Source organism: Parasteatoda tepidariorum, chromosome 9 (assembly GCF_982258835.1).
Source record: "Parasteatoda tepidariorum strain Cologne lab strain chromosome 9, Ptep-v5.0, whole genome shotgun sequence".
In the NCBI taxonomy this organism is placed as follows: Eukaryota; Metazoa; Arthropoda; class Arachnida; order Araneae; family Theridiidae; genus Parasteatoda; species Parasteatoda tepidariorum.
The window spans coordinates 11560995-11583468 of NC_141763.1; the positions used below are offsets into that span (position 1 = coordinate 11560995).

Here is a 22474-nt window from a genome sequence, read left to right on the forward strand (position 1 = left end):
GGGAATATTTCTCTTTTAATTCACACTGAAACTTCTAATAGAATTTCCAATTGACATAGGGTCCATGCATGGATAATTGAAGTATTTTAGAGAGCTTTTAACCATCATCCATGCATTTGTAAAAAGAGGACAAAATATTTTCTGCAGTTCCATGACCCATAAATTGGGAGGTAAGATACTTAGTGCAAACTTTATTATCAATTCCTTACCATAATGTCCATCTGCTTAGATTGTAGAGACTGATTTAACGTCTCATCAAAGAGTACAGTGTAGCAATCAACATTCTTCAGCTCATTTATAAGAATCACTTTGAAGTATAGTGCCAATCCAAAGGAGCCCAAATAGGCTCACTTTGTGGCACTACAAAAAAATTGTCTCGCTATACAGCTATCAACAAACATTTTGGAGAACAATTTACTAATCCCTTCACAGGAGTTACATGAATAATTACTAGTGATGCACTTCAGACTCCAGAGAATTTCAGCATCAAGCACATTCCTTTTGACCAGATAAGACAATGTTACCTCGGCCACTAAAGTTTCTGTTTCACATGGGGCACACGATGTTGAATGAGTATTTACACCAGATGAATTAGATGTTGATGTCTTTGGAAAAAGAGAACTCAAGGCATGAGACTGCTTTTTTGTTTTAGCTTTCTTTCATGTGTGATTTCAGAGCATTCTTCCATTTTCGCGATATCGATCTCCTTCATGCATAATCGGCACTTGGCTCTGAACTTCTTTTCGGGCATCGATAAAATCCATTCTTTATAAGCTTGATTATCCATCCATTGGAGATTAAAATAACACTTCCCAGGCATAACTAGTCTAAACTACATAACACAAATACGAAGCCGTGCCTTTGCGAATACGCTTTACAATAAAGTTTTGAAATGACGCAAACGAAAGGACAAGTGCGGATGGTAAAACGGCAAATTTATTGAAAACTACAAGGTACATATTGTTACGAAATTCGAGAGTATTCCAGTTTTGATAAGAAAAAAAGAAGATCTAAGCATATGCGACAGAAGATGAAGTGGAGTCTCCCCCCGAACGCATTGATTGTCTACTGTGCTCCGCGCGCTTGGCCCGGTTAGAAACGGTGGCGTTAAAAACGACGTGAGAGAGCTCGGGAACAAAACAGAAAGAACGAGAAAGATCCGCGGGTGTTTTATAAAAAGGGCCGCCGGCAGTATTGGACAAATTCAAGGACCTATCAAGTTTTTCAAGGACCTAAGACGTTTTTCAAGCACTTTCAAGGACCTAAATTTAGCAACAAAAAAAATTCAAGGACTTTCAAGGACTCTCAAGGACAGTGGGAACCCTGTTAATACACATTTGAAGTTTTTACTGTACTATTTTTAATTTAAGCCTAGGAGCACCAGTCTCGGTTTTCTCAAAACATTCAGAACTGCAGAGACAGATTTCATGAAAAATGTGAAAACTAAATTAGTGCAGTAGCAGGGAAATATACTACAATTTTAAAATAAAAGATAATGGGAATTATACAAAGGTTTTAGACTAAATATTTATTTTAAAAATTCAAAAGAGAAATAAATAAAAAAAAAGCGTACAGAAATTAGGTTTTCGTACGATAGAAACAATTTTTCAGACATAAAGAAAATACATACCAACAAACTTTCAGTACTTTTCCTGGGTGTTTCAGCAGATGGGCAATTCTGAAGTAATTGTTTTAATAACACATTTTGCTCTGCCTGCTCTCTTTCCTTGTCAGCGACAGTTTTAGTCAAATTCTCCAATTCCTCATCAGAGGAGCCTTTAATATTAAATATACAATTCAAATATTTCAATTCCTCATCAGAGGAGCCTTTAACATTAAAAACACAATTTAATCAATGAGATAATATCAATCTATTATTGATAAGTGCAACAAAAGAATTTGTTATATAAATGCGACAGTTAGGATATGTCTGTCAGATTATAAAATTAACCCGCGGCACAATTAAAAGTCATAAGAGCTGGAACTGCTTTGAGTGTTCAACTTCACATTATATTTTGTACAGCAGCTCAAAGGCTACTGGACTTAGAAACTCAAATTGCACATATGTGGAGAAAAATATACAAGAAGTGTGAAGAAACAAAATTATTAGCTTTAGAATTAAGATAAGATTAGAATAATTAAGATTAGGATAATTAGCTTTAGACTTATTAACTAATTATTGAAAACTCATAACTTGTTGAAAAAATATTATGCGGATAGCTCACAGTTACATAACTAGAGAGTTTAAATTTAACATGCTGAAAGAGTCATTTTTATTTATGAATTTAACAACAACAAAAAATCTTAACTAAAAAAATTTTTCTCACATCAAGTATTTCAACAAAATATGGTATAGTTAATAGTACATAATAATATATCACTGATGAATTAGAATATACTTGCTTTTTTTATTCTTTTCCATGAATCAGTATTAACTAGATGTATCGAATAAATAAATTTCAGTTTAAACAGTATACATTTTTCATATTATATAAATAGTACTATATACCATTTTAGTACAATAATATATTAATAAGTAATATAAATATATTAATAACTCTAGCAACAAAATAACTTAGGCCTTAATTGGACCAATATTCATGAATCTTGACTCATCAAGGGTTCAAAGGATCTTTATTTTTTTGATATTGTCCCGACATAAAAAATTTCGATTCACCCGATATTTCACAGCCACTTTACAATCAATATCAATCCTATATAGAATTATCAGATTCACTCGATATTTCATATCCATTATTTAGCCGCTGTGGGCCCTATATAGGCAGGCCATTCTAGGACCAATATTGAGCCAATTTTAAACTCAAACGCGGCCAAGATACAGCTGTTGCTAGGGAATTTAGTAAATATTGTACTCATGTACCAAATAGTACTAAATTTTACACTATATACCAGGGATGGGCAAACTTTTTTGGTCGAGAGCTAAAAAAACGAGAGAGAAAAGTTTGGTGGGCCGAGTAAAAACTTCTAAAATAAAAAAAGGTATCCAAGTTTTCATTTAAATATTTAATGAGATAAATGAAATTGCGATTTTATTTTTAAAAGTTCCTTATATTGAGGTTCGAAGTGAGATGAGCTTAATTTAAGGCTAAATGCTTCTCTGTTAGTCTACTTCTGAAATTATTTTTTCTGAAGTTCATAGTTGAAAACACTTGTTCACAGATATAAGATGAAGCAAACATAGCACTGGTTTTCTGGACAGGAGATATTAAATTTTGGAAACTAACTTTTGATAGTGATTTGCAAAACTCAATCTTTGGCATGTTTAGAAACAACAATAGTGTGCAATCTTTCCATACTCAATAAATAATGCTAGAACTCGCACTGGCAGAAAAATCCGCTCGCTGGAGCTTAAAATGCGCTGTCTGCCACGTGTGAAGCACAATTCACCTATGTCAGATTCTATATGTCTGATCTTCGAGAAAGATGAACGCTTGTTGGAGCTAATCTGCAGCTCTTCTACAAAGAACTTCTGCTTTCAGCATTTTACCAATTGAAGCTGTCTGTGCCAACTATTTCCATCAATTCCACCAATAGAGAAAGTAAAATCGTTATCAGTACTTTGTTTAGAAAAAAGGAACAAAAATAGCTTTAAACAAAGTAGATAAAATAATGGATGTATAATGTATCTTGTTTACATCCGCCACAAATTGGCAAGTTAAAATTCTATCCGCGGGCCGGATAAAACCTTACAACGATCCACAGTTGGCCTGTGGGTCGTAGTTTGCCCATCCCTGCTATATACCTTTTTAATGCTATATAAAAAGAATTCAATTGTTTCAATAATAAAAACTAAAAAAAAAAAAAAAATACATAAATAAATTTAAAAAAACACCAATAATTCATTTTTACCATCAGCTTCCTCTTTCTTGCTTTCTTTAGTTGAACTATCTGCATCTTTCTCCATAATTTTATCTTCAACTCTATTTGAAGTGCTGTTCTCAACCAAACTTGGTGCATCATCAACAATTTCTTGTTTGATATTCAATAAAATATCGGTTTTAATTTGTTCGTCGGATTCAGGTTTATTATCTTGCTCAGATTTCTTTTCAAGTTCCTAAAAAATTACATTAATTCTGTTTTGAGTACACATTGCTCTTTGACTAAAAATATTTCATTATTGATAACAATGATAAAAGTTAATGGTACACTACAAAGCTTACATCAAGAGCAAGAAGAAAAAAGAAAAACGCAAACTACGATACCACAGAAGAAAACTTTAATTTCATAAGAGAATTTTTAACTAATAATCCACACTACTGACTTAGCTTACAGCTAAATATTAAAATTGAAGGTAGCTAGTAAAGTGGAATCCTAGCACAATCATCAGTTTTTAAACGCCTTTCATCATAATCTTTACTGAAAATAAACTCCATGTGTTCCATAACACATGTTTTCGTCTTCTCATATCATCTATTACATGTGAAAACTATTCATCCACGAATTATATATAGATCATATTTTTACAGGTTAAAAATTCAATTGGAAATGAGTTTGGTAATCATTACAATTATGATTTATTTTGCAATGAATAAAATTTGTTTGTTAAAAAACATATTTCTATGTTGTATTAATATTTTAAAAACTAAAACCCTAAATTTTATTTGCTGAAAACATTACATACAATGTTTAAATTTTACATAAACCTACTAGGCGAGATTAAGAAACTGTTTTTTCATTGTAGTGTTTTTATCTACATATAGAAAATATTAATACTTTTTTGATAGTTTATAATTTTCAATTCTTGAAAAATGTCTACTGCTGCACAGTAACAAAATTTCCTTTAACTTTGAAATATAGCACAAAATGGTAGACGTCATATTTAGCAGCATGTTTTAAAAGCAAGAAATTTTTTTTAAATATATTATTGAATAAAATTTTTATACATGTTCTCTATAAAACTATGATACAGCACCCAATGTTGGTTTTTGGAACAAAAATTTTTGCTTTATAAAATTTCCATAATTTTTGCCACGAAATTCTATAGCAAAGTTTTTGATACAGACTATTTATAAATATAAGCTTGGATAAGTAAGTAATAAGCGAGATAAAAACACATAGATTTTTTTAAATGAATTTTAAGATTAAACGCATGAATTTTAAATTAAGTGACTTAAAGTCTGCTACAAACCTGAGGTTCTGAGTTTAAAGAACCAGGCTTTTGTTCAGCAGATGAGAGAGGTTCAGAAGGAGCAGATACTCTGCTTTCTTCCAAATTGGTGATAAGACTTACTTCTGCAGAGTTACTTGCTTGCTGCTCTGTTTTGATGACGTCTTGTTTACTGTTGTCAATAACTGGCTGATCTGCTACTTTAGGGACATCTTTGATTTCTACCTTTATATCACTTGAAGGCAATGTTGTCTTAACGTCACTGATTTTAGAAGGCAATTCAGGCCTCTGAATTGTATTGTAAGGCAGCTGGAGAAATAGTAATTTTTGAGAAAAAAACTAGCAAGTCACCAAAAATAATATATGTCAATCAGGATTTTAGATCTAACAATTTTTGTTTTCATAGCTGCTTGCATTGTTACTCAAAAAATTAATGAGCATAATAGGGAAATATATTCATACCTGCCAAGTCTCCTGCTTTTTAACGAAGACTCCTGTATTTTACGACTATCTCCTGTTTACCTGTATATTCTGAAATTTCTCCATATTTGTAGAAGAAATTTAAGAAGGAAAAAAAAAAAAGAATTTTGGCGATAAAATATCTGCTAATGGTAAAAATACTTCTCGTATTCCTCAACAGTTGTTGCTATTGCCAGTATTGCGGTATGTTGAGTATTTATAGTTTAAGTAATTATAAATAATAATTTTAAAAAATCTTCTTTAGATTAAGATTTATATACATATTTTTTACTTCGCTAAATATAAGTGCTTAAATTATTTCCAATTTTGATTTTAAATATGCAAGATGTATCAAAACTTTACTGTGGCCCAAAATATGTGGTAAGTAAAATCTACATTGTTTTATTTCTCCAAAGTTGGCAGGTATGTATATTATATCAATTTTAAGAAACTACATTCAAATTTATATTTAAAGAAAAGTACAATAAATGATCTCAATAATGCAAACCTAGAAAGGTAAAATTGTGAGCTACATAGAATTTTGTATAGATCATTTTACACTATGCTTATTTTAACATTTCACATTATTATTAAGCTTAAGCGCTAAATATCATAATACAGGTCTTGAAACAGTAAAATATTTATATATTTAAAATAATTTTTATGTGAAAATTACTTAACACAAAAATATAAGCTAGAAATATTTATTATTAACAGAAAAAAAAACTGAAATTATCAAGAGCATTAGAATTAACAACATTTTGGTTTGCTTTAGAGATAACATTCTGCAAAAAGAGGGGAAAAAAAAGAAAGAAAAAAAATCACCCATTTTTTCTCAGTATTTGACATTTTAAAATAAATTTTTCGAAGCAACAAAAATTTGTACTCATAAAAGAAAAAAAACATGATATTCAATCAAACTGTGAGAAATACAACAAATTTCTAATCAAAAATAATCATAGATGCTAGGCTAGAAGTCTTGTTTAATGTTGTAGACCAGTGTTTCCCAAACTTATGACTTTTGTGTACCCTTTCTAAATTTTTCGTAATGCTGTGTACCACTAATAAAAAAATTAATGTATTTTTTTTAAAAATATGTTTATTTTTCTTTCTTGGTACTAAGTTTTGTTAATATGTTTATTTGCATCAGTAAGAAGGATGATATTGTTTTTGCTGTGAAAACAGCTGTTATGATAAAAAAAAATTGCACATAAGTTAAAAATCACAGCTGGCTGTTGACACCACTAATTATTAACTGTTAACTCTGCAAAAAGTAGCCAATAGAAAAATTCGTAATCGCAAATTTTCGCTTGTTGCAAGATATTTCGCATAAGAACGTGTACCCCTGCTGAACTGTTCCCGTACCCCTGGGGGTACGTGTACCACACTTTGGGAAACACTGTTGTAGAGAAATAACAATTAAAATAATCTATGTTTATTTAATTTTACTAGCACTTATCAATTTCACTGCCTGATTAACTGGTCTTAGATATTTGTTTAACATTGATTACATAGTCGTGGCCAAAATCAGTGTTAATAAAATTTATTAAATCAAAACTAAAATTGTAAATGAAATCAAAATACAAATTACAAATTACTAACCGGTCGATTTATTAATAACAGCTACTTTTAGTCAATGTAATTAAACGGATTAAGTAGCATTGGGACATAGGCGTGCCTCTTTCTATATGTGTTACGGTTAAACCTGATAAATCCGGCTATTATTAATACTAACCAATCAAAATTAATAATAACCGCTTCTTTTGGTCGAAGTAAGAAATAAAAAGGGGAGATTTCCGTGTCGTGACCTGTGGCAGAATAATCACCAAGTCTTGGCAACTTCTGGTGAGTATTAATAATAACAGACAATTCACATTGACAGCAACATATGGAGATATATCACTTGAAGCCTGAAAGTTGGCATGAATACAGTAGGATTCATGCCTACAGGTTTGTTTGATTATATTTTAACAATGATGTCACATCACAACATGCACCAGAAATGTTTAAAGCCTCAGCTGTGGTGGTATTGCTAAATTTACCCCATGCGTGCAAGCCTTAAAAAAAAGAGCTTTAGAGCATGAGAAGTCCTGATTAAAAAAAAATTACATTTTACATTTCAAAAGCACAAAAAAATTTCCAGTTAGATTATTTTATTCATAGCTACCAACATGGATAGGGAAAAAAATCAAGTAGATTTTACAAAATAACATAAACCTCACGATAACTGTTGCATAATAAACTAAATATTTTACATATAGGGAATTTTAGGGATTTTCATTCTCACCAGAATACAAAAACTTTATCACTCTAATAACTATATAAATGGGCTGCAATACTTTTTGTTTATCGACATTAAACGAACTAGAAATGTTTTTATTATGTCAACTAAATTTTAATATTAATAAACTAATAATTTTAAAAAAGTTAGTTAAAATTTTTTATAATTAATTTAAAGAAGGAATTCTGAATAAAAATGAACTGAAAATTTTAAATTAAAAAAAAAAAAAGATTTAAGCTGATTACTAACAATGAGGCTCGCTTCATTATATACTAACAATACTTATTTAATTATTCAAGCAAGCAATAAATTCTATTTCATTAGGGATTTTTTTAGGAAGCTTACTTAATTTAAGGAATTTTTAAAAATGTACCAAAACCTGGAGAATTTTTATCAAACCAGTAGACCAGTAGAAACTGGGTAAATCCAGTAGAGTTGGCAGCCATGTTTTATTGAATTTCCTTGATTATTGTAAAAAGTGGCTAAATTTTATTATTAATTTTTCAGCTATGCTTTTTTTATACATAGAATGAATTACAAAACACTTATACTTATTATCAGACATGAAAATAAATTTCTCCGATTTTTCCAGATTGATAAAATTACCTGTTCTCAGGGATTCCCCGTACTGTGGCCACCCTGGTTCCGCAGTATCAATTTTTTTGACGCATTTAAAAATAATTTGAAAAAAGCATTTTATGTCCTTCAGTAAGCAAGCAAAAAAGCCCAAAAATTAAAGTTACAATAAAAACAGTTAAACACCAGTGAGTAAGACAAAACATCATAGAATGCAAGATTAATAAAGAGAAAAACACCAAAGAGAAAATTTAAAGAAATAGAATTAGGTAACAAGAACTTTAAAGAGTACTTCTTCCAAATGCTAAAATATAACAAATTATTGTTTTCATATTTCCTATAAGAAATAAATTTGCAACTAAAATAAGCATAGAAAAAATAAATTTTTTCTCTACAACATAAAGTTTATTAAGAAACCAACAATTAATTGAATATTTTATTAAAAATTAGGTTTTTCTTGTATACGTATAAATATGTTTTAATAAAAAAAATAGTTATATTTTAACATTTGCAGACACAATAGCATAGCTACCAATAAAAAAGATTTAACAAAAAAAAAAAAAGAGGATTTAAAAGAAGATTTAACTAAACAAAAGCAAACTATTGATCAACAAGAAAGAAAAAAAATACACACGAAGGAAATTTCAGACCTTTTTATAATTTGTAAATGGAAAGAAAAAAAAGTGTATTACACTTAGGCCTATAAATTTAAATAGCAAGCTTTTTTGAAATTTAAAAAAAAATTAGGAGAGTTCAAAGTTAAAAATTTTCACAATAAATATTTGTCTTTGTTAAAACAAATATTTAAACAAATTTGTTAATAAAATGAAAACAAAATAAATATTTTTTTAAAAACGAAATGAAACTAAATATTTTTTTAAATAAAACAAACAAAATAAATAAAATTTAAGTCGAGTGAAAATTTTTGATATGGAATTTTTTTTTTAAAAATTATTCTTAACTTTAGAAAAGTTTTAGAAATTTCCAACACAAAAAAATTTATTTTGACAATAGAAACTGGCAAAATCCAATAGTATTGATAGCTATGCAACAGTTATTAAGGTGATGGGAAAGAGAGAGAGAGAGAGCCAGGAAATTGAGAAAAAAAATCACCTCAGATGAATTGTCAACGTTATTATCAGCTTCAGCAGAAGATAAGCAGACAGTAGGCATTCCAGTTTGGCGCAACGTAAACTTTAAGGTATTTGTGACAGAACTCGGTAAGCTCTGAGCAAGAATAGAAGGGGGGACCTGAAAGGTTAGTTAGATTAAAAGGGAGAGGCTAGTTGGTTAATTTATTAATTGGTTGTTAATTAGAGAGGTGAGATCATGAAATGGAATATTTCAAAACACAGGCTCAGAGAAGAAATTATAAACTCTAAATTGTTGCTAAATAGCATCAGCAGAATGAACTAAAAATTTATATATACTTACAGCAATTTTTGGTGGAAAAAGTATTATCAAAACAAAAATATTATATAGTGCAGTAAGGAAAGAAATATAAATAAAAAAAAGTTATCTAAAGTTTATTAAATATTTTATTTTAAAAATAAATATGATTTTTAAAGCTATCCGTGCATAGAAAAAATATGGGGTGCGATCATGTCAACAAAATCATGAAAAATAAACAATAATTTATTAAATATTTAGATTAATGCAAATTACAATGGCTATAAGTTAATAAAATGAGATATGAATATAGCTACAAAAGGGGACATTCAAATATTACACAAGCGCACGATACATTTTTCAGACAAAAAGGGAGGAAGAATATGTGCAATGCTAGCGTAAAAGGCAATTTTTTTAAAAAATGCAACAACAAAAAAAAGAAGAATTAAAAACAAAATTACACATTAATTTTAAATGTTAAGTTTGAGGAAAGAAAAAGAAGAAGAAATATTTTTTTTTGAGGAGTTTCAAAGGTCAAGAATTTTTACCACATCAAGAAAATATATAAGATTCTTAAGCAATATCTAAAATTTCATAAAATATCAAAAAATCAAAATTTTATCAGATGAATTGAAACATATAAATTATTTTAAACAGAATTACATATTTGAATACTAAAATTAAAAAAATATTTGCTAAAATTAATAAATTTAAGAAATTGCTAAAATAATTTTTAAAAAAGGTAACTTTTGTGTTTAAGCATGGAAATAAATTTCTGATTTGCTTATTTTTGAAGACATGAGGAGTTTGAAACTGCCCAAAACATACTCGTGTAATATTTGAATGGCCCCTAAGTCTGTAACCTGAAAAAATGTGGCACAACCATCATAGCAAAAGCAATTTTTTATCAAAATAAATATAATTTTGATCAATAAAAGTCATGACAACTGAAATTGAAATTTTTTTTTAAAAAAAAATAATAATTGTTTCATAGGTCAAGAGTTTTAACCAGAGAAGAAAAACTCAAAAGACTCTTAAAGAATATGCTAATCAAAATTTTATAAAATAAACTAAAAAGTAAATTTGATTATTCTAAGAAAAATAAATTGTTTTATACCTAGTTTATTTAAATTGTTTTATTCTTAGTTATTATGCCCAGTTTATTTGAATTAAATCCTAAAATTTGTTTACTACTGTTAAAGTCAAAGGGTGATTTCTTTACTTTTGCTGACAAAAAATATAAATCCAAAATTTCAACAAAAAAAAAAAAATGCTTGCATAATATTTGAACGACCTCTTATTGCTAAAAGAAAATTATTTAAAATTTAAAACATTTTTGAAAAATTTTACAATTATAATAAATTTTACAAAAATATTAAATTGGAGAGGCAACCTTGACTACCTCAAATTTTTAAAACAATTTTTATCTGAATGATTATTCTTTAAAAACTTTAGTGGGACCTTCAATGAAGTCCATCAAAGAGCAAATGAGTAAAATATATGAATGTTAAATGAAATAATATTTTTCATTTCAAGTATTTCCAATCTGTCTAAAGTATTTATAGTTAAAAAAGTAAAACATAAATAAATGCAAGAAAATAAAAAATATATTGAATAAAATGTATGAAACTTATATTTTGCTTACCACAGAATCTTTTAATGGATCTGATAAAGATTTTTCCTCTTTCAGCATGGAGGTGATTTGCACTAAAATAAGAAACATAAAACTAAGTAGAATTCTAAATTTCTTTACTAACGATTGAAAGTGACAATATTTCAGAATAAACTTTCACATAAAACAACATAAATGGTTTGAAAAAAAATTAGCTTTAAAATAAAATATAAAAAAATCATAAAGTATTATGCATATATTGTTTTAAATCAGAGAATCGCGGAGGTAAAAACAAGTTTAGAAGATAAATAGAATAATTGTAAAAAAAATCATTTGTACTTGTGATTTCCCAAGTACCATAAATATTTCGTATTTGTCCATTTGTGGTTTCCCAAATGGACAAATTCGGAAGATTTTTTTTCTATACCCTTTCCTTGTGATATAATAACAGAGGAAATTATAACATTATACTATTAACAACAATAATTAATAATATAATAGCAGGAGAATTAAATAAAAAATGTTAAAAAATTAATTAATTCAGAGAATAATAACATCTGAAAAGAAAACCATTTATAATTTAATTTGTATTTGCGCTTTCCTAAAAAAGTAAATTTAAAACTTTTTTTTCTTCATATCTTTTTTTACATAATAACAGTCCCCTGTTATTATGTATGTGCTATTAACAACATTAATTAAAAACTAGTGGGCTGCGCCCCCTGTTCGCTAACGTTCGCCAACCCCCAAAAATTGCTAAGCAAACTTATATGGTTTGCTTAGCAAACCAAGCTCGCTTTGCTCGCTACTAATTTAGGTACATTGCAAATAGACAAAATTTTAAGAATTCAAAACAATCATTCAAATCCATATAACAACATTTTTTTTTAAAAAAAATTTACATCTTTTTAGAAAATACTAAGTCATTAAAATAAATTTGAATTCAAATAAATGACATGTAATTCGTTAAACCTATTAGAAATGTGCTATAGTATAAAATCTTAAAGCGTAACAGCACAACTGAGACTCATTTTTCAATGAATAACTAATAACAATAATAAAACAAATAAATTCGTGATATAAATAAAAAATCATCAAATAAATTCGTAATATATAAATTCGTGAAAAAAAAGCACTTTCGACAAAATACTAAAATAGAGATCTATCGACAAAGACTACTCACTTCTGCCTAGCTTAATACTATAAGATTGCCGCAGCTGATAGGGTGAATTTCGGAAGAGATCACATTGGTGAGAATGCTCTCTCTGGTTATTTCAGTTTCCGTTCTAAAAAGCACTATATGTTGAGCCATCTCAACTAGATTTGGCATGTGACATTTTTAGCGGCAATAATTGGTCGATTTTCTAACATTGCCATTCGGGGAGTTGTAATGAGGCTTTTTTTTTTTCGCCGTGTAAGAGAAATATATACAGTAGAGTCCCGATTATCCGAGTTAATGGGGACCGCAACAAACTCGGATAGCTGAAAAACTTGGTTAAAGCGAAGAGTATAAAAACGGAAAGAAAAAGAAAAGGTATAAATGTAATATATTTAAGAAATACAAAATGTATACGAGTATACCACATACAATTCATATTATAATTAAAGAGCTTACTTTAAAACATTTAAAAAGCATACTTTACGAGAATTAAATAGTTTTTACTTAAAAAAAGTCCTTAATCGTTTTTCGTTCTACGTAACTTAGGCGCTTTTCTGTAGTAATGTTTCGCCTTTTTTAGGGATAACAGGAAGGCTGGTGTCGCCTCTTTTTGTTGTTCAAAAAATTCAATAGTACATTCGATAGCTTTTAGTCTATCTGTATGAGAGATTTTTATATGTTGATTTTAATAATCACTGTCTTCATCGTCTTTGCTAGATTCATTATCATTGTTGACGATATTAACGAAAATTTCATCAGACCAAGTTGTTGGATTTTGTTTTTCTGAGTGTTTGAAAGATAAAATTCAGATTTATTTTTAAGCGGTTTTTTTAAAAATAAACTAGAACAAAAAAAATCCTTGAAATATTTGATAGCTCGGTTAAAGCGGAAACTCGGATAACCGGGACTCTACTGTATATAGATAGTAGGGATAATTTAAAAAAAAAAGAAATGTTAAAAAAAATTAATTAAAATTAGAAAACAAAATACAACATTTCTAAAGAAAAATCAATGGTATTTCTGCTTTCCTAAATTCAAATGGACAAATTCAGGAGAATGTTTTTTTCTCCTTTTTTTTAATACACCATTTCCCTGTATATTAACACAGAAAATCTGGCTATGTTATGAAGGACACAATGCTGGTAAAAATATAGAATTTTCTTTTAATAAAAAGACTTTTGTAGTAACACAGAAATTCATATGAAGAAAATTCAATAGCAAAATTTATTAAATAAAATTAAAAAAATAAGACTACTCATAAATACTAACTTCCTTCTGCTGAAACCATCTTTGATGGAAAATTAGAACCTTCAGATGGATCAGAAGTTGCAGATGATGTGGCAATTTGTTCAAAGAATTTTTTGTTATTCATATCTTCAGGAAGTTTCTTTATATCAAGCAAACCTAAACAAAATTGTTTTTAAAGATAAGTAAAAAAATCAATTTTACAGAAAAAAATTTAATTGCAAAACTGTTTCAAGAACTTGAAAAACAACTATATATTGTGACAGGATTTAGAAGAATAACGAGTACATGAACAATAATAGAATTTCTTGTATCATACTGAAACAACTTGTGAATGACAACTACCGCAGAAGAAAATTTCGGTTGCAAATTCTCTTTATCCTTCATTACTAATTTAAAAGAAAGAAAAAGAAAGTACAAACATTCCTACATTAAATCATAAAGTTTTAGTTTCTGAAAAAAATACTTCAAAATATTAAAATGCAAACAAATTAAAATAGAAGAGAACTTTACCATTGCATAATCCTAAGTTATCTTCTCATAATTTATTTTCATGTGTATTCTTTAACATTTTCTTTTCAGTATTTGAAACTACGTGGCATACTCTAGGCTTGTCTGAACTCACTTTTTCCACACTTTAAATTAATTTAATTTTAAAATTTATTTAAATTTGTCGTAATTAAATTTCCATTTAAATTTCTCATTCAGTACCATTGTCTTCTCATTAATCTATCATCTTATTTTCTGACAGAGATTTGAGGTTACCATAACTCCTGTCTCAGCTTATTTTTCCCTTCTTAACAAAAGTGCAGGTCAGTACAAACAGAATTGTATTTTTACCACAAAGTTTTGGTACATGGTCTAATATATATAAAAACACATAGTTTCAGGTTAGCCACTGAAAAAAATGGACAAAATACTTGATTTTAGTAGCCTAAAGCATGAAAATAGTTGCCCTACCAAAAATTAATCAAAAATATGACTAAAATTCTGTTAATGACTAATTGTCATATACTAGGGCTGTCCAACTGCAAAGAGACCATGGGCCATAATTCCGGTCACTGATCACCTGGAGGGCCGCAGTGTGAAAAAGTTGAACAATAACCTCTTATCCCTTATACAATAACAATTAATAGTTGAATTATTAATTATAAAACAATGGAACAGAAGGATTATAAAACAATTTGCTTACATTTTAAAGGGAAAACTGAGGCCGATAAGCCTGAATAAGAAGTTGGCGGGCCGCACAATATGTGTTGGAGGTCCGCATGCGGCCCGTGGGCCGCCAGTTGGACAGCTCTGTCATATACCATGATCCATTTAGTCAAGTTGGTGGGAAATATAATTTTTATATAAACGTTAATGTTCAAGCACAATTTATCTAGGAAATATATTATATATATATATATATATATATATATATATATATATTGTGGAAAGTGATTACTCAAATTCAAAATTCACGCATTGTAATATCGTATTAATTTTTTATTTTTTTTTAAATCATGCAGAATTTCTAAGCAATAACCATTGAAAAGGCAACGAGAAAAGAAATAGAATTACAAAAGAATCTGCAGATTGAATGAATTAAAAAGTGAAGACTCAAATTTGAAATTCAAAATTTTTAACATTTTTTATTTTTTAAGAAAGCTATAGTGGGCTGCAGAATTTGAACCTAATTTATGCAAAAAAAAGAAACAACGCTAGGAGTACAGAATAGTCTCCTCTTCCTGAACATAGTTGCTTTTTGTAGCCTTTTCACGCAAAAAAAGTTGCCATAGTCGCCTTGTGCCGCAAATGGTTGCATTTTAGTCGCCTGTGGCAACCCTGTCGTTTGCTTCAAAATGACGTAGTTTTCGAGAGATATACTCTCCAGATTACTTGATGAAACCTAGGGTAAGTAGATATATTTAATAAAACCATCTCAACTTTAATATTCTCAAAAACATGTTATGAAAACTAGAAAAAAAAAGTACAGGGTTCCCACTCAATTTTAGAAAAAAATTTTCCAGGCATAACATTCTAATGAAAATCCATACCACATTTTATCTATACCTTGCTATTTTTCATGAGAAAACTTTGATTTTTTTTTTTTTTTTTTTTAAATTTTATAATATGGAATATTAGATTTTGTGAGCAAAAACATGTAATAGAATGAAAATGGAAAAGTTTCACTAAGAGGTGGATTTTTATAAATAATTATAATAAATGTTAGAATTACTTAAATGGAATCGCAATAACTTAATACTGTTTTTGACAATTCTAAGGCTGAATACTTTTCAAGCATAAAATAGGAATTTTCCAAGTTTTTTGTAAAATAATTGCAGCTTTCTCTGACTATTCCCTGCTGTTTAGAGTTAAAATAAAATTCCCTGACAATTCCAGGTTTTCCCTATTCCTCGTGACGCGTGGAAACTCTGAAAGAAGGTACCTATAACTTGAAAATATGAATGAAATTTGTACAAGAACAATATTAATAACTTACTTTTCAAATTAGTATCCATGAGAGACGAGGCAGTGGTTGTTGGAGCTGGAAACGATTGTTGATTCAATGTATTCTCAAAATTTTCTTTTTTTACAAATCTATCACCCTGTTGTTGCAAATTATCATTCTGTAATAAGCAAAATTAAACAACGAATAAATAAAAAATAACCCAAAATGTAATAACAAAATTATTTTTTAAAAAATTTAAGTTAGATAAAGAATTCATTTTTTCACAATAATTAGCCAGTTACACAAACATTATACAATGTTCAAGGAAAAATCATAACTCCATGCAAACTGTGTATACTCAAAGGCTGCTATAACTTAAGAGAAAAGAAAAACATGCCATAAGAAAAATATTACAAAACATGTTGACTGTTTTTTTAAAACATTTAGACTAAATACCTTAAAACTGAAAAAACATATTTATAAAACTGCAAAAAAAAAAAAAAAAAACAGTTATTATTCATTTGATGCTCTAAAATTAATCTTCAAATAATTACGTGAGTAGCCTTTTGCACTGAAGGGATTTAGAACTGAGCTATTTAAATTATTACTACGTGGAATCTTATTATTATGCTATTACTAAATCAATTCTTATCTAGTCTATCATTATTGTAGAAACACAAATGACAAATTCTTTCACAGAACTCAAAATAATCTATACTAGGTCTTTTCTTTCTTTTTCTTTTCTTTTTAAGAAGCAACAATTTCAAAAGCTAAGCAAACCAAAAATTGTTAATTTAGTAGTTATTAGTTTTAATGCCTTACAAAAGTTTGATTTCTTTTTCTTCTTCTTTTTGCTCGAAATGACAAATACTTTACATATTTTTGTGTTTACAAGTATTTGTAACAAAAAAACTATTTTAAAGCATTTAATGATTGATCTGCCACAGATTAGTATTGCTGTTTCAAAAATGCTGTTATATTCAAAAAAATTATACTATAATTATGAAATTAATATATTGATACAGTCTAACATCAATTTTATGTCAATTTTAATCATTTTATGTCAATTTTAATCATTTTATGTCAATTTTAATAATTTTACGAACAAATATAATCATCTATTCAAGAGTGGAGGTAGTTGAAAATTTTCATTCACAAACTTTCTAAGGAATTGTTAAGAGACTCATTTGCAACAAAGTAACAAAAAATAGCTTGAACAAAGAAAATACAAAATATGAATGCTTACTAAAAAATCATTACCTAACTATAAAATAAGATAGAAAACATTACAAAGTGTAAAATATTTGCAAATTTTCAAAGTGGCCTTGCTATTATTAGGTTGTTTTTTCCTTTTTGCTATTGGCCACAAATAACTTACTGACATTCTGTCCCATTTTTCATATAAAACATTTCTAGAAATGTTTTGTATTAGCCCTCGATTCCAAGATGAACTAAATAATAAGAAATACAAGTCTAGTGAATATGGCAGACATTTTTGTGGTGTTTAGAATCAGTAATTTATCCAACATGTAAAATTATGGGTGCTTTTGTTTTCTATGGATCATGACACCGAACGATTTGTTGATTGAATTGTGAAAACGTTGAATATACCATAGTGAATACCACTTATTTTTGCATAATTAATGAAACAATAAAATTAAGCACATTTTACTAACACACAGTGAAAGAAGTACCTTTAAAGGCTGTTTAAAAAAGAAAATAAAAAATAGGCACTTTGTTTCAAAAGCTGTTAATCGGAGCAACATTAGAGAGACAATTTTATTTTATTTTATAACTGCCGCTGAATGTCCGACCGTCATCGAACAGCTGACCTAATTTATTGGGTTTACAACTACTAATGTTCGACTTCGTAGTCTTGTAATTTTAAACCCAATCCAGAAAACAAAGTAACTCCAGCAAGTATTGGGAGATATTTGCCTTTATGGAGATCTTTTTGATGGAATTAACCTGCAATTTAATTACATGAAATAAAAAAATGTATATAAACACAAGCAAAGAAGTACCTGTGGAGACATTTTCACCCAACTTTTGTCATTGGTTTGTTGGGCAACTTGAAACTGCAAGGGTAATTGCTGAGAAAATAAAGGCGCATGTATGTTTTGCTGGTGAGATTGCATTAAAGGTGTTGCATGTTGCATGCGGAGAGAAGAGGGAGGACCAAGAGGGGACACCATAGGAGACTGAGGAGCATTCTATAGTAAAAATATAAAACAAAAAAAAGAAGACATAAAATAAAAAAACAAACTTAAAAGTAAATAAATAAAATGTTTAATACATGCATAAATAATGAAAATCATACAGAAAAGAAAGCAGAAAATTATATTCGATACAAAATACCACATAATGTCAATCAATCAAATAAATGGACGATTGAAAATTAAAAAAATAAAAATAATAACAGCAAAATGCTACATAAAAACATTAAACATTTGGATTTTATCACGATTTCCATTGAATTAAAAATTTCTGTCAACAAACCTAATATTTCATACTTTTGAATCAAACAATTCAACCTTCACAATTTTAACATGGCTTAAAATTGCACATTAGTATACTAAAAAGATATAAAAGAAAGAAACCACAAGCTTGCAAATCAAAAAAAAAAAAATTCCCCAAGTAAAGTATTTCTTAATATAAAAAATATTCACTCTTTGCACATTATTAACATAAGTTACAATAATTTTATGAACACTCAGAAATTGAGAATATACTAATGAACATTCTATTAGTTCAAAAAATTATCTGAAAATTTAAGCATACATTATGGTACATCAGGTATATCAGAACTAAAAATTATACCCTAAAAGAATTTTTATAGCTTTTTAATTATGTAAAAAAATTGAATTTAGCAAAGATGGACTTGATTTAATAATAGATAAAAATAGCTCACTAAATCTAGGGTAAATTAGAATTAATATATATATATATATATATACATATAGTGAGACATCATGTTATGGACACTCCCGTAACGGGACGCGGACAGATATTTTTGCCCTGAAAAGTTATTTCCTATCTTTACAAACCGGACACTACTTTTTCTGAATTTGAAAAAAATATATATATTTATGCATTAAATTGCAACAAAAAAAATCACCCTTTTCCCATTTTTACAGCATGTTAATTATCTGTCTTATCCATAACTAAAAATATTGCTAAGCTATTTCACTACTAAAGAATCAACACAATCTGTCACTTTGCCTAATCTTTGCAAAGAAAGAATTGAAAACTATACTGCTCTTATTTCATAGTATATATATATATATATATATATATATATATATATATATATATATATATATATATATATATATATATATATATATATATATATATATATATATATATACAGTGTTTCCACTACAGAGCGAGAACGCGAGAATCTCGCATATTTTTTTCTTTTCTCGCGTTAAAAAATGACTACCGCGAGAAATTCATGCATTCTATAAACCAATTTCAAAATTCGCGAAATTCTTGCATTTTGAAAAAAATTTCTCATCACGCTATTTAGAATGAAATCCCTTTCACTTTTCTTCCTGGAACTTTCATTATTTTCAACATCTGCCCCATTATCTAGCTTCCCTATTTACCAGTATTATTCAGAACCTTTAAGAACAACAGAACACCATCCCTCGGAACCTCTTTCAGAACGCATTTCTCTGCAATTACGTGTTTACAATAGGTAAGGTTTCTCCATGTAAGAAGTTCAAATTTTTTGCGCATTAATGTAAAATGGACAAATACATTGCAAAGGCAATATCTTCTACTCCGAAATGAACACATATGAAAATGAAACAAATGTGGGTAGAAACGATCAAAACGAAACAAACACGCATTTGAGCAACCTAATGAGAATAGCTGATGAAAAAGTAGATGTAGAACATTTTCCATATGATGATGCAAAAAAAAAATATTCAATGCTTTAAAAATTAGAAGATGTTAAAAATGTGTTATAATTAAAGAAATGATTTTTTTTTAAGTCTCTTTGTGTGTGTTTTTTTTCTTTAATTTTTAGATATCTCACTTAACTTTTTGAAATCTCACCCTGTTTTTGATAAAGGGTGAGAAATTCTCACCCATTTTTTTTTTGCAATGAAAACACTGATATATATATATATAAATATATATATATATATATATATATATATATATATATATATATATATATATATATATATATATATATATATATATATATATATATATATATATATATATATATATATATATATATATAATTTCTGAGGCATTAAATGTGCTTTAAGTAAACATAGAATACAGAGTTAGGCAGGCAAGTACAAGGTTTCTCATATCAAGTAATCCTTTTTTTTTTAAATGTCAGGAATCATAACAAAGTAACTTCTTTGCTATATCTATGATAAAAAGTTATGGCATGCAGGTAAAATATATCACTGAATAGTATAAAGAAAGAAAACATTTAGGTAAATTAATTTTCAAAAAAAAAATTTTTTTTTAGCTTAAACAAAAAGAAGAAAACTCTTTAAATAAATGCATTTGCACCAAAAGAAAAAAAGTTAAAAAAAAGGTTGAACTTACAAATTGGTGAGGAGATTGTGAGTTTTGTGGGGAAGATTGAAGAGAACTCACGGATGGATGCAAAGGACTTCTCGGAACTCCTTGCTGAGACTGCTGTAATTGTTGCTGCTGCTGTTGTCGTTTCTGCTGTTTCAAGCGATAGTCTTGAACAGCAAGAGTATTCTGACGAGATTGCTTTCGAACCTTTATAAAAAAATTATGATTATTCCCAGTTATAAAGATAAACATTTAAAAAATAATAAAGTAAAAAAGCTTTTTATTTCATTGTATCTTTCACTCTAGCCTCCTGCTTGTATTGGAGAGTGGAGATTGGAACAAAAAGCCTGACATTCAAGCTTTAACTGAAGTCCACCAAGTACTAGGCAGTAATTGAAGAGGTAAAAATGAGCAATTGAGTTTTCCAATTTTCATTTTTTTTCTCACTTTTTAGTTATTTTCCTCAATTTTTCCAGATCACATTGAAAAAAATTAATTTTAAAAAAATGTACTTTCGTTTCAATTATTTTCCTTCAAATATCACTGTTTTTGAACAAAAAATTTAAAAAGGAATAATTTTTTTTAAAAAATTATCTAAAGTGACAGGAGAAAAATAACTAAAAGGTGAGAAAAAAAATGAAAATTGGAAAACTCAATTGCTCATTTTTACCTCTTCAATTACTGCCTAGTGCTTGGTGGATTTCAGTTAAAGCTTGAATGCCAGGCTTTTTGTTCCAATCTCCACTCTCCAATACAAACAGGAGGCTAGAGTGAAAGATGAAAAGAAATAAAAAGCTTTTTTACTTCATACACATTTAATATACATTTTTTTCAATTATCTAAAGTGACAGGAAAAAATTGCTTTGTTATTTACATTTTAATTTAAATTAAAATCAAGTTATAATTTAGCATATATTCAAATTTCTCGATGCTCATTTTCAACAATGTATCTTTTTTTTTTCAATCAAAAAGAAAAAGGGGGACAGTAAATGTAAGTAAATTTCTAAAGGGGGACATTGGGCAACAAACACTTAAAAACCACTGGTTTAAGCCTTAGGTCCACAGCCCAATACCTTGTGGGTAGCGACCCATGGAGCCGCTGGTCTGAACCAAATTGTCTCTCAGACGCAATTACGAAAGCAAAAAAAATTTAGACTAGCATTTGATATAACAGTGTACCTGATCAAGCTGTTTCTGCAAGGCAGCCTGTTCTTGTGAGACTCTAGCCAACTCCACAGCATCATTTTCTGCTAACTCAGCTCCATTCTTTCGCAGCTGTCGCTGCTTAGCATTCAAAGCTTTCTTAGCCTTCCTCAGTTTAATGACTTCGGTTTCAAAATACTTCTGTCTAGAGGACAGCAAGGAATGCTGTTGCATTAAATACTTTTCATAGTTGATCAATTTCAACTTTTCCGGATCAATGAGCGACTCAGGAGTTGGAGGTGGATTCTCGGGAGCAGGGACGACAAAACTCTGAGTTAGAGTTGCAGCAACGTTACCTGTAGAAATAAAAAGAGAGATCTATACTCTGTTGCAAGTCCTCAGTTGTCATAGAAAAAAAATTTAACAAAATAGTTGCTTTTAGTAGCCTGAAGCCCTTAGTGACTAAATTTCATTAAATGACTTAATTTCCATTTATC

The 22474-nt window shown here is 28.5% G+C and overlaps 1 protein-coding gene across 12 annotated transcripts in view; it reads right to left on the reverse strand.

Moving 5' to 3' along the window:
• Nucleotides 1-22474, reverse strand: part of LOC107452250 (histone-lysine N-methyltransferase 2C) — a 164250-nt gene that overhangs the window by 52133 nt on the left and 89643 nt on the right. For 6 of the 12 annotated variants that reach the window (XM_071187064.2, XM_087150867.1, XM_071187063.2 and 3 more), the window contains 10 exons: nt 22014-22333; nt 20859-21041; nt 18305-18493; nt 16332-16458; nt 13871-14005; nt 11479-11540; nt 9558-9695; nt 5150-5437; nt 3871-4075; nt 1631-1827 (listed from right to left, as the gene is read on the reverse strand). In XM_071187064.2, coding sequence (XP_071043165.2) covers nt 1631-1827; nt 3871-4075; nt 5150-5437; nt 9558-9695; nt 11479-11540; nt 13871-14005; nt 16332-16458; nt 18305-18493; nt 20859-21041; nt 22014-22333 — 1844 coding nt within the window. The remainder of the gene's footprint in view (nt 1-1630; nt 1828-3870; nt 4076-5149; nt 5438-9557; nt 9696-11478; nt 11541-13870; nt 14006-16331; nt 16459-18304; nt 18494-20858; nt 21042-22013; nt 22334-22474) is intronic. The other 6 variants (XM_071187067.2, XM_071187066.2, XM_071187065.2 and 3 more) reach the window with 6 other exon arrangements.